Here is a 17,162-nt window from a genome sequence, read left to right on the forward strand (position 1 = left end):
ACTGATTCAGCCTGGGCACGGACTCACAGCAAAGTCACTAGAAGCTGAACCATAAGCGTGAGTGCAGAGATATTTTAGAAGCTTCGGAAATAAAACCTATTGCAAACTTAGAAATTAGCAACAGGGGTGGCTCATTCAGCCCTTTGAGACAACTCTGCTTTGTTTTGAGTCAAATCAAACATATTAAAAAACATGCAGCCTGAAAGGGTGGTAACTGCAATTACAATAACTTTCAAAAAGAGACTAGATAAATATTCAAAATTGCTGGCTCTTGGGGAAAGGGAAGAGATGGGACTAAACTGTGCAGCTCTTTCAAAGAGCTGGCACAGAGAGGATGGGCCAAATGGCCCACGTCTTGGGTTTTACGACTCCTCCTGAGGGCGTTTCTTATGTCAATGATAAATTGAAAACTGCTGGAAAACACAGACTCACAAATCAAGAATTGCTAACATTTATAGTCACCATTAGCTTTATTAGATTAGATTAGATTACTTACAGTGTGGAAACAGGCCCTTCGGCCCAACAGGTCCACACCGACCCGCCGAAGCGAAACCCACCCATACCCCTCAGATTTATTCATTCACACCCCACCAATTGCCTTAGTAGGATTTGAACCCTGAATTAACCTGAACCTCTGGATTACTTACCCAGTGATATTACCACTAGGCCACTGCCTGATCACAGTAGGTTTAGCTTGGGTGTGGACTCAGAGAAAAGCAACCAAAGCCATAATGACATCTGGAAGCCTGAGCTGTGGCTAGAATTTGTCAGGCTGCAAAGGTGAGCAATGGACAGAAAGTTCTTATAGATATTGCAAACGCTAAAAACTATATAAAACCTGCTCAGGTTTTGGATTGGCAGTTTTCTACTGGTGTACTGGGAGAACTGTCCTAGTGCACCGTGACAAAGGTAATGAAAACCAATGTAAAACAAACATCATTTCATCTTAAACAACATTCTACCTACTCAAAATTACGATTCACAAAACTCAAGAAAATTCATCACCTAAATAAAAGTGAGCTTTAGTACATGCCTCTGAACGAAATGCAATGAGTAAGGAACAGAGTTAGGCCATGAAGTAGACCCATTGAGTCACAGAGATATACAGCACGGAAACTGACCCTGTGGTCCAACTTAGCAGTGCTGACTAGATATCCTGAATAGATCTAGTCCCATTTGCCAATGTTTTGCCTATAGCCTTCTAAACCTTCCTATGCATATACCCAGACATCTTTTAAATGTTGCCATTTTACCAGCCTTCACTCCATCCTCTGGCAGCTCATTTCATGCATGCACTACCTTCTGCATAAAAACATTGCCCCTGAGGTCCCTTTTCAATCTTTCCCCTCTCACCTTAAGCCTATGCCCTCTAAGTTTGGACTCCCCCAACCCAGGAAAAATACCTTGTCTATTTATCCTATTCATGCACCTCATGATTTGAGAAACCTCAATAAGGTCACCCCTCAGTCTCCAAAGCTCCAGGGAAAACAGCCCCAGCTTTTTCAGCCTCTCCCTATAGCCTAAATCCTCCAATCCTGGCAACATCTACATAAATCTTTCCTGAACCCTCTCAAGTTTCACAACATCCTTCCTATAACAGGGTGGCCAGAATTGCACACAGTATTCCTAGAGCCATAACATAACTTCCCAATTCCTATACTCAATACTCTGACCAATAAAGGCAAGTGTACCAGATGCCTTCTTCACTATCCTATCTACCTGCGACTCCACTTTCAAGGTGTTATGAACCTGCACCCCAAGGTCTCATTGTTCAGCAATGCTCCCCAGGACCTTACCATTAAGTGTGTAAGTCCTGTTCCAATTTACCTTTCCAAAATGCAGCACCTCTGTTAGATATAGTTGAGTTGAGCAGATTTTGAAAATGGGTTTGTGCTCACAATAAAATACAATGTATTTTTGCTGGAGCATTTGATCCTTCTTTAGCTTATTGTACACAGTATGTGTAAACCTCTCCAGGAAGACTATATATAAGTCAATGTTTATGAGCAATCAACTCTGCTGAAAGAAAAGTAACAGTGCAATGGAATTATTTGCATCATTGAAGTTGCCGTGGTAATGAAAGGGTTGAAAAACCACTGGTTAGGTTGCTGACTGCTGTCAGTCTAATCCTACTGAAAGATGCATGAGGAAGCAAAGACAATGTTGCACTGTACAATAACAGACGGTGACAGGGCAGCATCTAAATCCTCATGTTCGCTGAGCAGACAGCAACACTACACGGGTGCTTGGAACTGGTGGCAGTGCACTTGTAAAAGACTAAAATACAGGAGCATCTGCGTTCAAGTGACAATAATAGCAACTACAGTCGACAATCCAATCAAGCTGGGGCTGAACACTGGCTTCATTCGTCAACAACTTGCTAATTACCCAGTCAGAGCTACACCAACAGAACAATAATATTTGCAAACCTCCCTTGGGCATCAAGAGACTGGTGTCACTACACGCAAGGGTCTATTTCAAATAAACCCGATGGAAAGAGCATCTGGGAACAAGACTGTGACCATATGCACCCTATTTTACAATGCTTCGGTTTCTGGTTCCCTCGTTGAAGTTTACACTTGAGCCCTGAGTGAGATGCAGCATTTGCCAAGTCCCAGATTAGGTTTTGCAGATCTCCTTGGATGCTGTCTGACCTGCTGTACTTTTCCAGCACCACTCTAATCTTGACTCTACAGTTACACTGCCATTTGACCAATCAATGCTCAACGGCCTTCTGTCCTTAATCACCTTGTGATTCGGATATGATGGGTCAAAACCCAGACATCTATTCAGTGCAGGACCGACCTGCAGAGTAGGCTGAAAATAGTTACAACTCCACGCTTCCTGTGCCTTGCACCAACTCAATTCTCATTCACTCCTTCAATTTCAACACAATGGGTTGCCGCGGGTCAGCTGATTGCATTTCAGCCAGAGCACTCAATTGGATGAGATTGCAAAGCCTTCCATTGTAGAAGACAATTAGTACCTGAAATGATTCAGGGATGCCGGTGTTGGACTGGGGTGTACAAAGTTAAAAATCACACAGCACCAGGTTATAGTCCAACAGGTTTATTTGGCAGCACTAGCTATCGAAGCGCTGCTCCTGATGAACACTTGATGAAGGAGCAGCGCTTGGAAAGCTAGTGCTTCCAAATAAACCTGTTGGACGAGTACCTGAAATTGTTAATTAACATCATGTAATAATTTCCAATTACAAAAGACAGCTGGAACCAACGCAGAGAATGCTGAAGAAAATTAGCAGTTTCTGTGAGGAGAGAAACAAAGTCAACTTTGTCTGAAGGTCTGAAACAGGTTACAGGCAGGAGATGGAAGACCTGGAAACATAGTGCATTGAAAACAACCTAGCTCTCAATGCTGGTTAAATCAAGGAACTCATCATTGACTTTTGGCGGGATGTTACTCATGCCTCCCTACACATTGGAATGAGTGGAGAGTGTCAAGCTCCTGGGAGTGGTCATCCACAACAAACCTTTTTGGATGCACTAGTTACAAAGGCCCAACAATGTCTCTTCTTCCACAGGCAGCTGAGGAAATGTGGTATGATGGTGAATACTTTTGCCAACATTTATCGGTGCACCATCGAGACCATTCTGTCTGGATGTATCACTACCTAGTTTGGCAACTGTACCATTCAAGATTGGAGATGGTTACAGAGAGAAGTGAACTCAGCCCGGACAATCACAAAGGTCAACCTCCTGTCTATAGAATCCATCTACCAGGCTCGCTGTCAAGGAAAGGCCGCCAGCATTCTCAAAGATCCATCCCACCCTGACAGTGCTTTTCTACAACCTCTATCATCGGGGAGAAGGCACAAAAGCTTGAACACACGCACCAGCCGGTTTCGAAACAGTTTCTACCCTACTGTTGTTAGAATACTGAATGGACTCACAAACTCTTAACATTCACCTGTCCCTGTGTTTTTGTTTCTGCTGCTGTTTACCTACTACTTGCTACCTATACTACTTAACTCTGTGATCTGCCTGTATCGCTCACAAGACAAAGCTTTTCACTGTGTCTCGGTACCCGTGACAATAAATCCAACTCAATTCAGACTCTGAAGAAGAGTTCTCCCCAACTTGAAATGTTACCTCACGGAGGCTGCTGGATCTGCTGAGTGTCTCCAGCATTCTCTGTGTCGTTTTTTCAGATTTCCAACAGCCGCAGTATTTTGCTTTTAAATATAAAGGACACTTCCTGGGAAGAGTTCATCAGTTCTTCCATTCTCTCTAAGTTGTGTATCAGAACGTTTCAGTACCAGTAATGTGTACTTACTCTAAACTCAAGTCTACAATTTTACAAGCCTTAGGCTCTCATCTATGTTAGAAGCAATGCAATCAGCTATTAAGTACTATATAATAAACCTTTTTCTTAAGACTGAGTCAATTTAGCATTTAGGAGGAGAAGGATTAGTGGCAATGAATCTACACAAGGAATTACAAATGGTGCACACAAGCACACTATAGTTGCTAGCAGCACTAGTACCAATAAATATAACATCTTAAACATTCCACAAACAAAAACAGAAATTGCTGGCAAAACCCAGCAGGTCTGGCAGCATCTGTAAAGAGAAATCAGAGTTAATGTTTTGGTTCCAATGACCCTTAGTCATAGAGTTGTACAGCATGGAAACTGACTCCGCGGTCCAACTTGTACACACCGACTAGATATCCTAAATTAATGTACTCCCGTTTGTCAGCATTTGACCCATATCCCTCTCACCCTTTCCTATTCATATACCCATCCAGAAGCCTTTCAAATGTTGTAACTGTATCAGCTTCCCCCACCTTCCTCTGGTAGCTTATTCCATACACACACCGTCCTCCGGACCTGAAACATTAATTCTAATTTCACTCCACAGATGCTGAGTTCTTCCAGCAATTTCTGTTCTTGTTTCCAATTTCCAGCATCTGCAGTTCTTTCCAGTTTTAATCTTGGAAATTTCTCCTGTTTCCATGTTGCCATTTCAACACTCACAGAGCTGGTCAGCAACTGCAGGGATTGTCTTAGTAAAGCCATGGTGCTTAATACAGTGCCTTCAATAAAGTACAATATTCAAAGGTGCTTGTGAAGGAAATTTACAGTCAGTTCTTCTACAACGCGCGACGGGTGTATTCTTGTGAAGTCCCACATTATAGAAAAATATTGCTTTAGAAACAGCGCTTAAAGTGAAGGCAATGTAATTGGCATTACAGCCAATATATGTTTTATAAGTTTGCGATTTAGAAATAAATTGTCTATTGAGTTACAGCAAATTCACATTGACGAAAAGCAAGTTATAGCAGAATGACCTGTACAGGAAAAGATTTTACCCCAAGCCAGCATGAGAAGGAATTAACCAACAGTTTGAGCAAAAAGGAGTGTTTTCAGGAATGAAGGAGGCAGAAGGATTCAGGAAGAGTATTTCAGAGTTTCAATAAAGAACTCAGCGACACAGCAATCAATGTGAATTTGAAGAATTCAAAGACCCAACAGAAAAAGTTGCAAGTTCCCTGCAAATGAGCTGGGCTTTTCTAGGAAGGACTGAACCACTCCTGGAAATTCCAGATGGTTGTGTTTGCAAAAGATCAACAGGAAATGGGAAGTTACTGAACTGTCCCTGACCCACCAGGCCTCTTGACATGTGTCACCAGTTAAAGTGCCCGTGTGTTTTCGCCTACCTGGGGGTGACCTTGGCTGGCGTGATGAGGAACATCAAAAAAGGACTGGTGCAGACTTGGATGCTTTACTGCAGTGGCATTAATGCCAGCCAACCAGGGGTTCTTCATCAGTATTGCATTTCTGGTTAAAAAAAAGGAATACATTAATAAGGAGAGATGATGGCAAAGTGGTCATTTATTTGTAATCCAGAGGCTCAGGCTTATCTTTAGAGGATATAGGTTCAAATCCCACAAGAGGAGCTGGTGGAACTTTAATTCATTTCACAATTCAGGAATTGGACACCAGTCTCAGAGATGGTGATCATGAGAACAAATGTTGATTGTTGTAAAAATCTTACTGGTTCATTAAAATCTTTTGGGGAAGGACGTAAGATCATAAGATATAAGAGCAGATGTGTGCCATTCAGTGAGGGTTTTTTTTTTGCCCTTTTAAAGTATCAGTTGCAGAGTCTTTGTTGCTTTGTGTGTGTGCATGTGTGTGCACGCGCTCATGTGAGTGAGAGAGAGAGAGAGTGTGTGTGTGTACGTGTGTGTGTGTGTGTGTGTGTGTGCACGCGCTCATGTGAGTGAGAGAGAGAGAGAGAGTGTGTGTGTGTACGTGTGTGTGCACACGCTCATGTGAGTGACAGAGAGAGAGAGTGTGTGTACGTGTGTGTGCGTGTGTGTGCACGCGCTCATGTGAGTGAGAGTGTGTGCGTGTGTGTACGTGTGTGTGCGTGTGCATGCGCTCATGTGAGTGAGAGAGTGTGTGTGTGTGTACGTGTGTGTGCGTGTGCACGCGCTCATGTGAGTGAGAGAGTGTGTACGTGTGTGCGTGTGTGTGCACGCGCTCATGTGAGAGAGAGAGAGAGTGTGTGTGTGCGTGTGCGTGCACACTCACATGTGAGTGAGAGAGAGAGAGTGTGTACGTGTGTGCGTGTGTGTGCATGCGCTCATGTGAGTGAGAGAATGTGTGTACATGTGTGTACGTGTGTGTGTTCATGTGTGTGCACGCGCTCATGTGAGTGAGAGTGTGCGCGTGTGTACGTGTGTGTGCGTGTGTGCACACGCTCATGTGAGTGAGAAAGAGAGAGTGTGTGTACGTGTGTGTGCACGCGCTCATGTGAGTGAGAGAGTGTGTGCGTGTGTGTACGTGTGTGTGCGTGTGTGGGCATGCGCTCATGTGAGAGAGTATGTGCGTGTGTGTACGTGTGTGTGTGCGTGTGTGTGCACGCGCTCATGTGAGTGAGAGAGTGTGTGCGTGTGTGTATGTGTGTGTACGTGTGTGCGCATGCGCTCATGTGAGTGAGTGTGTGCGTGTGTGTACGTGTGTGTGCATGCGCTCATGTGAGTGAGTGTGTGTACATGTGTGTACGTGTGTGTGTGCATGTGTGTGCACGCACTCATGTGAGTGAGAAAGTGTGTGTGCGCGTGTGTACGTGTGTGTGTGCGTGTGTGTGCACACGCTCATGTGAGTGACAGAGAGTGTGTGCGTGTGTACGTGTGTGTGCACGCGCTCATGTGAATGAGAGAGAGTGTGTGCGCATGTGTACGTGTGTGTGCGTGTGTGTGCACGCGCTCATGTGAGTGAGAGAGAGAGAGAGTGTGTACGTGTGTGTGTACGTGTGTGTGTACGTGTGTGTGTGTGTGTGTGTGTGTGTGTGTGTGTGAGTATGCGTGTGCGTGTATTTGTATCTGTGTGGGATTAAAAAGAATTTTAGTTCTAATTCCAGATTAGTTTTTAGATGTTAACCAGTTTCACCACAGATTATTTTTCATTTCTCTAAAGAAACGGTGAAAGTCTCTTTAGTAAGAAGTAAAGGAAATAATTTGCCATTTTGGAAACTGAATCAGCACATTTGTACGAAGGGTGTTATTCATGGGAAGTAATGGGACTTGATTATCAGTATATTCCTCCTGTCACTGATGTAAAATTAATTTAAAAATTAGTATCTGCACATCCACCACACTTTGGAATACTAACTCTCCCCCCACCCCATTGTTAGCTTTCCTATAAGTTCCCCCTGTGTGGTTCACATTTCATTGTTATATTGACTGTTCCCAGTCCGGCTGGCGTTACAATCCTGATGCTTGTTAACTCAACCCCCATGTTCCTTCACTCCTAGTGGGAAATGAAGCTGTCTCTCCTGATATCGGGGCTTAAATTCAGGCCAATGAAAACCAAGCTGTGCCACTATTACTTATTGATCTACCTTGCCACTAGGCTTTGATGGGCTCTGGCTTTCTCAATGAATACGCATCAATCCACAGGAAGACATCATAAATAATACAATGGAGCCTCACAAAGTAGCTGTGCTGTGTTTATTGATTTTAATTGAGAAACTTAGGTGAAGGGCTAAGTCCCATCAAAGGTGGGAAGACTAACAAAGCACTTGGGATAGATTAATAAGTAATGCCGAGCAGCTTGGATCCTTGCCTGGTGTTTACCTCATGGCTGGTTTCCCAACTGAAGCCCTGCTATCAGGATCTATGACAAATAACAAGAGAGAGAGAGAAAGAGACAAAAATTGAGAGAGATAGAGAAAAAGAGAAAGAGATGGAAAGAGAGAGGAAGGAAGAAAGAAAGGAGAAAAAGAGAGAGAGAGACAAAGAGAAAGAGGTGGAGAGAGAGGGTGGGAAAGGAGGAAAGAAAGGAGAGGAGAGAAAAAGAGAGAGGTTGAGAGAGAGAAAGGAGAGAAGGAGAGAAAAGTAAAAAAGACAGATTCAGAGAGAGAGAATGACAGAAAGGAGAGAGAAAAAGAGATGGAGAGAGAGAACAAGAGAAAGAGATGGAGAGATACAGAAAGAAGGAAAGAAATGAGAGATAGAGAAAGAGAGAAAAAGATAAAGAGAGAGGTGGGGGAGAGAGAGAAAGTGAAAGAAAGAGAAAAAAAGAGAACATACTGTGTGTTTGAGGGAGTGAGTTAAGGGGGAATAGATAGAGAAGTGAAGACAGTGAGATATAAAGATATAATCTGGATACGATCCTTGGTCCTGGTTAAATAAAGTGAAGTGACTTTTAAACAATTAACTGGCAGAAACAGTCATAGTCCAGACTGCAGCTTCACCAATCTCCATGGCAATCACTGGGAGCATGAGCACCAACCCGACCATAATGAGCCCAGGTTCCATGACCAACCAGCACCAGTCCAACCAGCAAGAAGGATGCAGCAATCAGAAATGGGTCTGTAAGTATTGGCGGGTCAGTGAGGAGTCTCAATATCAGTCAGTACTGACTTCTCTGGAGGTGCAAGACCAGACAGCATAGAGGAACCAAGGAATCTTGCAATTCATGGAATCTTACAAATTTATCAAAGAGATGTTGTACTACAGATTAAGGAAAACAAACCAAACTATGAGGCTTTACTCTCTGGAGGAATATGATTGAAAATCATATTCCGCCCCCCCCGCCACAACCATGGTCCTAGATCGAAGAAGGACTCAGACCGCAGGTGAAGGATGGTAGAATAGGGATCTTGAGGGTCTGGTTAACTGGGGAGATTTGGTAGCAAGGTCAGGTTTTCAGCTGCCTAACCCTTTCCAGAAGCCGCAATCAGGCAACAATTGCCTTTGAATGGGGCCCAACCCCTACAACCCCCCACCCCGGAGATATTTTGTTCCTGCGCTCCTTATGCGGAGAGTACCCCAACCACTCATGGGTTAATGCCAACAGCAGAAAGATGTGTCCCTTAACTGGGCACCAATCGGCCCACTTCCATGAACTGTTCACGGGCTTTCCCAAGGTGGAGTGAATTGGGGCGAGCCAGGAAGGAGACAGATCCCCATCAACCATCTCCCTCTCTCCTGCCACTTCCAAACCCAGCTCAGGGCAGCTGTGAATAGGACATGAAGGCAGCTGTGAGAGAAAAGAAGGTTGCTAGGATACATGGGTTTAGATAAAAAGAAAGGATCTGGAGGCTGAGTCCTCTGTTTCTTGAATAAAGATTTGAAAGGGATCCAATAGAGGTCTTTGATCAAATGGAGGGAGTACTCTCTCGTGTGGTGAATTCTCCACAAAGGTATACAGGAAAGCCACACACACAGACCAAGTCCTAAACTACGAAAGCAACAACTCCAACACACACAAAAAAAGAAGTTGCATCAAGACACTATTCAAAGGGGCCACAACACACTGCAGTACACCAAAACTGCAAAAAGAGGAAGAAGAACACCTATACAATGTATTCGCCAAAAACGGATACCCCCGCAATTTCATCATCAGATGCCTAAGGGAAAGACAACGGAATGAGGACATGCGACAACCCAAAGGACTAGCCACACTACCATACATCAAAAACATTTCTGAATTGACAGCCAGACTACTACGACCACTAGGACTCATAACAGCACACAAACCAACAGCCACTCTCAGACAACAACTCACCAGGATGAAGGACCAATACCCAGCATGAGCAAAACCAATGTAGTGTACAAAATCCCATGCAAGGACTGCACAAAACACTTCACAGGACAAACAGGAAGACAGCTAACGATCCGCATCCATGAACACCGACTAGCCACGAAATGACACGACCAGCTATCCTTAGTAGCCACACACTCAGATGACAAGCAACATGAATTCGACTGGGACAACACTACTATGATAGGACAAGCCAAACAGAGAACAGCCAGGGAATTCCTAGAAGCATGGCACTCATCCACAGATTCAATCAATAAGCACATCGATCTGGACGCAATATACCGACCACTGCAGCGGACAGTTGAACCAGATGCGGCAGATACAAATCACTGTAAATGCCGAAGGAAACATCACAGAAGCGCTTCACAGGAGACTCCCAAGTACTGAGGATGTCACCTAGACAGGGGACGAAACGTCTGCAACACAAATTCCCAGCTCAGCGAACAGAACCATAACAACGAGTACCCGAGCTACAAACCTTCTCCCAAACTTTGAATGACAAGAGGCTTGACTGGAGAATGAACACTAGCATGGAATGATTGGATGAATGGCCTGTTTTGTGCCATATCACCATGTGATCAATGTTACACTCCATCCAGAGAAAGCATCACAGGGCACTTCATGGTGTCCAATCCGGGAAGGATCTTTACAGACCGTATGAATTGCGTAAGATGTTTTTGCAGCATAAACACTTACTCATAGGATTCATGATCAGGCACTATTCTAGCCACTGCAAGGAGGGGGCCTACAGGATCCTTTAATGGATTCTCCATACCTCGAAGCAAAACCTGAAAGGAACATGAAACCACTTATTAGTATTCCCTCAGTCAACGCAAAATCCCCTTCAATTTGTGAATTTCTTGGAACAGAAATAGTTATATATTCAGCCAGAGTCATTCAGAATTAGAACTGATTCCATTATTACCTTTCCCTGGCAGACTCCCTCTGCTGGTACACTTGCCTATGGTAGCCTCAAGTGGACAAAAGCCACAGCACCATTTTCCAAATACTGTGCTCAGAACACTAGAGAGAGTTCGTCACTACTGGAGTTAAAGCTGAAATTGCTGGAATTTCACCCAAGGTCATTCAACGTTTGAGGAAAAGCAAACCAGATTAATAATCTCTTACCCAAACTGTGGCCTGTATTTCTTGGATAGGAAGCTAGACAGGCTCCATGTCTGCAATGGAGGCAGTTCTTCCTCCAATTGAGGGGGAAAAGAATTGAGGAGATGGTGGTTGATTGAAACAAAGAAGGGAGGAAGGACATAAACTCTGGCATAAGCCCTTGACCAGATCGCGTCTTTGTATGCTGACCAGTGCCATTTAGAGGAACCATTTACCTCAGGTGTAAACCCATCTGAACCATGTATGTTCAACAAGAACAACAATATATTTATCTAACACCTTCAAAGAAACACCCCAATGTGGGAGCACAATGAAATAAAATGAAGAGACCAGGACACAGAGCTTGGTGCAAGAGGTAGGTTCGATGGAGTGTCTGAAAGGAAGGAAGACAGGTAGACAGGCACAGAGGTGTAGGGAGGGAAATACAGAGAATGGAGCCAAAAAACTGAAGATATCAGCGTGACCAGCACACAGGGAAAATTACAAAAGGCACGTGACAAGGAATGTGGACTGGTGAGAGATGAGATTAAGTTTGCTTCTGGCAAGACTCACAGGACAGGAGGCTCGGTGAAGCTGTGGGAGCTGGGAAGAGGTGTTTGAGACCAGACGGTAGGAGAGACCTACCAGGATGATGTACAAATTCCGTTCTCCCATAAATCTGTCCCGGCGGCAACAATCCCCGGAGTCGGAAAAACTACCTCAAATTTGGGAGGCTGCATTGAATGGCCAGTCACCCTGGATGGCATGGGCACCGATGGTGGGACAATTATAGCAGCAATTCTCTTTTTCAGTCTCCAGCCAGACCCCAATTCCAACCAGTGGTGAGTTGGGAAGAGAGTATGGGATATAGACAACTGACCGGCACACAGGGAAAACAGCAAGGGACACACTTGTCTTGACAAGTAGCAGGGGAATGGACATGGTGAGTTCGCTTCTGGCAAGAGTCGGTGCATGGGAAAGGCATTTCGATCTATCCTCAGAATTCCTGTTGCTTAATTGGCAGAATGGCAGTGGGCAAAGCTTCCCAAATTCAGCCCGGGGGTTGATCCATCTCCCCGTGAGGAGAGAGACTCTGGTGCAGCACCCAGCGCCATCAATAGCGGGCACATCACCATAGATCGAGAAAGGACACTTGAAGCACTCAGTCGAGTGAACCCAATGACGGAATCTGTAGCGTTTTGAATGATTTGGTTGCCATGGTATCCAAGCACGAGTGAGGAGTTGAGGAGTGGGGCAGGGTCTGAAATCACAATGTGTGCACCGGTTCCAGATTACACATAAATGCTCACCTCACGTTCTTCCCACTACTATCTCATAGCAGCCAGTGATGGACTTTTTGAGCTGAGGAGCAAAACGCTTCACGGAAATAAGGACGAGAACTCCAGGTCAGCACATTAGCTGGACGTATTTTAATAACCCAGATTGCATTTTCAGGATCAGAGCAATTAGCAGCATTGAAAACGTTCTATCTGCATACATAAATATTAATATCCTGTGAGTGACAGCTGTTCTCTTCGGCTTTCTTAATAAACGTTTAGTGTCACTGCATCTGCAAGTAAGGTCGCTTTTGAAAAGGAACATTATTATGTACAAATGGAGAGATTCCCCCCACCCCCACCCCCACCCCCCCCCCCACCCCCCACCCCCACCCCCACCCCCACCCCTGCCCTGAAGCCCCAGTGAGATTCATTCCAGAATTCTTTCCTATTACATCCTTTTCAAAACTGAAGGAAGCAGTGTACTTATGTCTGGGTCGTACCTCCAGGCCAGTGAAAGTAAAGCCTTCTTGACGAGGGATGGTGCTGGCTTTCCGAACGATGGTGATGTACAGTCGAGTGCCCGAAGGAACACTGGGAAGGGGCTGCATTTGGTGGGCAGAAGGAGAGACACAGTCAGCATCAACACTCACACAGCAACTCGTCCCTACCCTAGTAATGAAAGGAATCCACGTAGTGTCTACCCAGGCTGGTAGGAACATGGGAACGAGGTACGGGGGGGAAGGCAATTCAGCCATTCAAGCTCACTCTGCCATTTGTACATGATTATTTATTCATTCACGGGATGATGGGGTCACTGGCTAGGCCAGCATTTAACAGTCGACCACATTTCTGTGGGTCTGAAGTCACATGTAGGACAGACCAGATAAGGATGGCAGTTTCCTTCCCTAAAGGGCATTAGTGAATGAGATGGATTTTTCCAACAGTCAACAATGGTTTCGTGATCATCATTAGACTCTTAATTCCAGATTTTTATTTTTTTCAATTTAAATTCCACCATCTGACATGGCAGGATTCAAACCCGGGTCCCCAGAACATTACCTGGGTCTCTGGAGTAACATTCCAGTGATAATATCACTAGGCCTTCCTATGGCTGATCTTATCCCAATCTCAACTCCACTCTCCTGCCTGCTCTCCATATCCCTTTATCTTGCTTTTTATCAGAAACATATCTATTGCTTTCTTGAAGTTCAGTTTATTCTGCCTCCAATGCACTCTGGGGCAGTGAGTCCCACAGATTCACAGCCCTCTGAGAGAGGTAGTTTCTCCTCATCTCAGTTTTGAAATGACCTTCTCTCTTTATATCTGCGCCCTCTTATTCAAGACTGCCCCACAAGGGGGAGCATCTGTTCAATACCCTTCTTAGCAATCGCCTTTAGCATATTATATCCCTCAACAGGTCTCTTCTGAACTCCAGCGAGTACATGCCTATGGTATTCAATCGCCACACTTGGTGAACCTCCTCTGAACTACTTCCAATGCAACCACGTCCTTCCTCAAGTAAAGAGACCAAGATTGGACACAATATTCCCTCAACAGAAATACATAGGATGGGCCTCAAAGGTGACTTCAATTACCACTGTAGCCACTAATACTCATTCTGCAGCAATAGAGATGAGCAGCAATGGTCCATTCACGGGGAAGCTGGATACATTCATGGTGCACAAACAATTAGGGGATAGATACTTTTAATCAACCTGTTCAGAGATGACATGACACACCTCTGGAACAGGTGGGACTTGAAGTTGGGCCTCCTGGTTCAGAGGCTGAGTCACTACCACTGTACCACAAGCGTTCCACAAACAAAGGGATGTGCAGAAAGGGTTGGATGAGCTTCAGTTGGAGAAGGCTCATGTGGAGCTGAATCACCTGAAGACTTGCTACACATACTTCCTCCTCAGTCCGCTAACCAAAGGCAGGTCCAACTCTCAGTTTTTGCTCCTTTAATTGAAATGGAACTTGGACTGGAAAACTGAGGAGGTTTCGTGACTTATTACAGATTATAGGATCCCAATAGGCCATTGGGCCTCCCAAGTCTACACTGACCCTCTGAAGAGTATCCTACCCAGACCCATTCCCTTACCCTATTACTTTACATTTCCCCTGTTTAATGCACCTAATCTACACATCCCTGAACACTATTAGCATGGCCAATTCACCTAACATCCACATCCTTGGACTGTGGGAGAAAAAGCTGAAAATGTGTTGCTGGAAAAGCGCAGCAGGTCAGGCAGCATCCAAAGAGCAGGAGAATCAACGTTTCGGGCATGAGCCCTTCTTCAGGAATGAGGAAAGTGTGTCCAGCAGGCTAAGATAAAAGGTAGGGAGGAGGGACTTGGGGGAGGGGCGTTGGAAATGCGATAGGTGGAAGGAGGTCAAGGTGAGGGTGATAGGCCGGAGTGGGAGTGGGGGTGAGAGGTCAGGAAGAAGATTGCAGGTTAGGAAGGCGGTGCTGAGTTCGAGGGATTTAACTGAGACAAGGTGGGGGGAGAGGGAATGAGGAAACTGGAGAAATCTAGGTTCATCCCTTGTGGTTGGAGGGTTCCCAGGCAGAAGTTGAGGTGCTCTTCCTCCAACCGTTGTGTTGCTACGGTCTGGCGATGGAGGAGTCCAAGGACCTGCATGCCCTTGGCGGAGTGGGAGGGGGAGTTGAAGTGTTGAACCACGGGGTAGTTGGGTTGATTGGTTCGGGTGTTCCCTGAAACGTTCCGCAAGTAGGTGGCCTGTCTCCCAATATAGAGGAGGCCACATCGGGTGCAGCGGATGCAGTAAATGATGTGTGTGGAGGTACAGATGAATTTGTGGCGGATATGGAAGGATCCCTTGGGGCCTTGGAGGGAAGTAAGGGGGGAGGTGTGGGTGCAAGTTTTGCATTTCTTGTGGTTGCAGGGGAAGGTGCCGGGAGTGGAGGTTGGTTGGTGGGGGGGTGTAGACCTGACGAGGGAGTCACAGAGTCACGGAGGGAGTAGTGTTTTTGGAACGCTGATAGGGGAAGGGAGGGAAATATATCCCTGGTGGTGGGGTCCGTTTGGAGGTGGCGGAAATGACGCCGGATGATACTGTGGGAGAAAACCAGAGTGCCCAGAGGAGACATAGGGAGAATGTGCAAACTCCACACAGACAGTCGTCCAAGGCGACAATCAAACTCAAGTCCCTGGTGCTGTGAGGAAGCAGTGCTAACTGCTGAGCCACCATGCCACCCATGTTGGATAATACATGCTGCTTTTTAGTAGCAGAAAGAATCATTTGCATGAAGGAAATTCTGCCAGGAAGTGGCCCTCTGATTGGTTAAGCCACAGAGTGTTTTAAAAAGCTGCAAGTGTCAAGAAACAGCTGAAAGTGAAAAATATCTAAAGTCTGCAAACAAAAATCATCTGTCTGTCTGTCTGTCTGTGTGGGGAGAACCCAAGAAAACTTAATGGCATGAATCCATATCAGAAAAAGACCTCAGTATATCTGATCAATCATTGAATCAAAGAATGACCATCACCCAACAGTCAACAACATTATTGCAACATTCAGAAGGACTATGAGGAAAATAACTTTCCACCTTGTGGTCTAGACATTTGACCTTCGGATTTTTTATTAACCTGTCTATATTTGTTTCCATCCACATCGTACGTATTAAGCCATTTGTCTTTTGTTAGTCATAATTGCGATTGAGTGTGTTTTTGTTCATATGTTCACAGTTTTGAAGGGGTAGGGGTTACGTTGCATAAATTAGAAATCCTTTCCTTCCTTTGTTTTTGTTAAAGTTGAGTACCTTACTGTAAATGGTTATTTTTCTCTGTTACTGCAGTACCTGGTGTGAACTGTTTTTGTCCTGAGTGATGGTGAATCAGGCAAGTTCATCATTTTGGCATCTCTTTGAGATTTTGCTACATTGCTGTGATGCCTTATGGAGCAGGGCAGCTTGATTATCAGTGAACTCTTCCCAATCAAGTCACAGTAACACGTTACATAATTACAAATCAGTGTTGAGTCCCTTCAATTAAACCCAAAGCATGAGCTGTGTTGGAGCCTGTAGCCTCTTCGATTATTTCTAAGACCCTTTCGCGAATAGAAACTCAGGCATACATAGAACGGTCGTAATCTGAATGAAAGACATAGATACATGAAAGTAACAAGTTGCACTACCCCTAACCTTGCAAATATCCTCAGGGGTTTAACCAGGGAGAACTGTAGCAGGGAAGAGGGCAAATGCAGCTGGTGGGGGAGGGGGGGGTGTTGGTCAATGCACTCCCTCCCACTCTCTGACCATAGGGTAAGGACTTGCATGGAAAGGGCCCGGAAGGGAGTTCCAGTGTAGGTGGAAGGGGGTGGGGGCAAGACTGCCAAAGGGCAGATATTATTTACAGGAGTCTAGAAAGGGAATGACCTAGAGATAGGATTCAGGATGTCAAATCAGAGGAAGGTGCAGAAGTCAAGGTTGGGAGTTACGAGGTTGAAGCAAACTTGGATGAAGGCTCTGTATTTTCGATCCAATGCACTGGTGCAGATGATAATCAAAGGGAGAAGGACTGACATCTTTGGTACAGGATGGGATCAGCGGAGTCAGACTGGCTCCTGTCTCTCTTTTAGACTTGGTCAAAGCTTCCTTTCAAACCAGATGGTTCCTTTTCCTGGAAACATTTCAATGTGGCAGAGTGGTGTCCCATCAGGAATGACCGCAGGATACACCTT

General features: G+C 45.1%; 1 protein-coding gene across 1 annotated transcript in view; it reads right to left on the bottom strand.

Moving 5' to 3' along the window:
* Positions 1–17,162, bottom strand: part of ccdc33 (coiled-coil domain containing 33) — a 271,296-nt gene that overhangs the window by 144,121 nt on the left and 110,013 nt on the right. Inside the window, exons 7-9 of the mRNA XM_060853677.1 lie at positions 12,962–13,063; positions 10,774–10,865; positions 5,679–5,799 (exon numbers count right to left, since the gene is read on the bottom strand). Coding sequence (XP_060709660.1) covers positions 5,679–5,799; positions 10,774–10,865; positions 12,962–13,063 — 315 coding nt within the window. The remainder of the gene's footprint in view (positions 1–5,678; positions 5,800–10,773; positions 10,866–12,961; positions 13,064–17,162) is intronic.

Source organism: Hemiscyllium ocellatum, chromosome 42 (genome assembly GCF_020745735.1).
Source record: "Hemiscyllium ocellatum isolate sHemOce1 chromosome 42, sHemOce1.pat.X.cur, whole genome shotgun sequence".
Lineage (NCBI taxonomy): Eukaryota > Metazoa > Chordata > Chondrichthyes > Orectolobiformes > Hemiscylliidae > Hemiscyllium > Hemiscyllium ocellatum.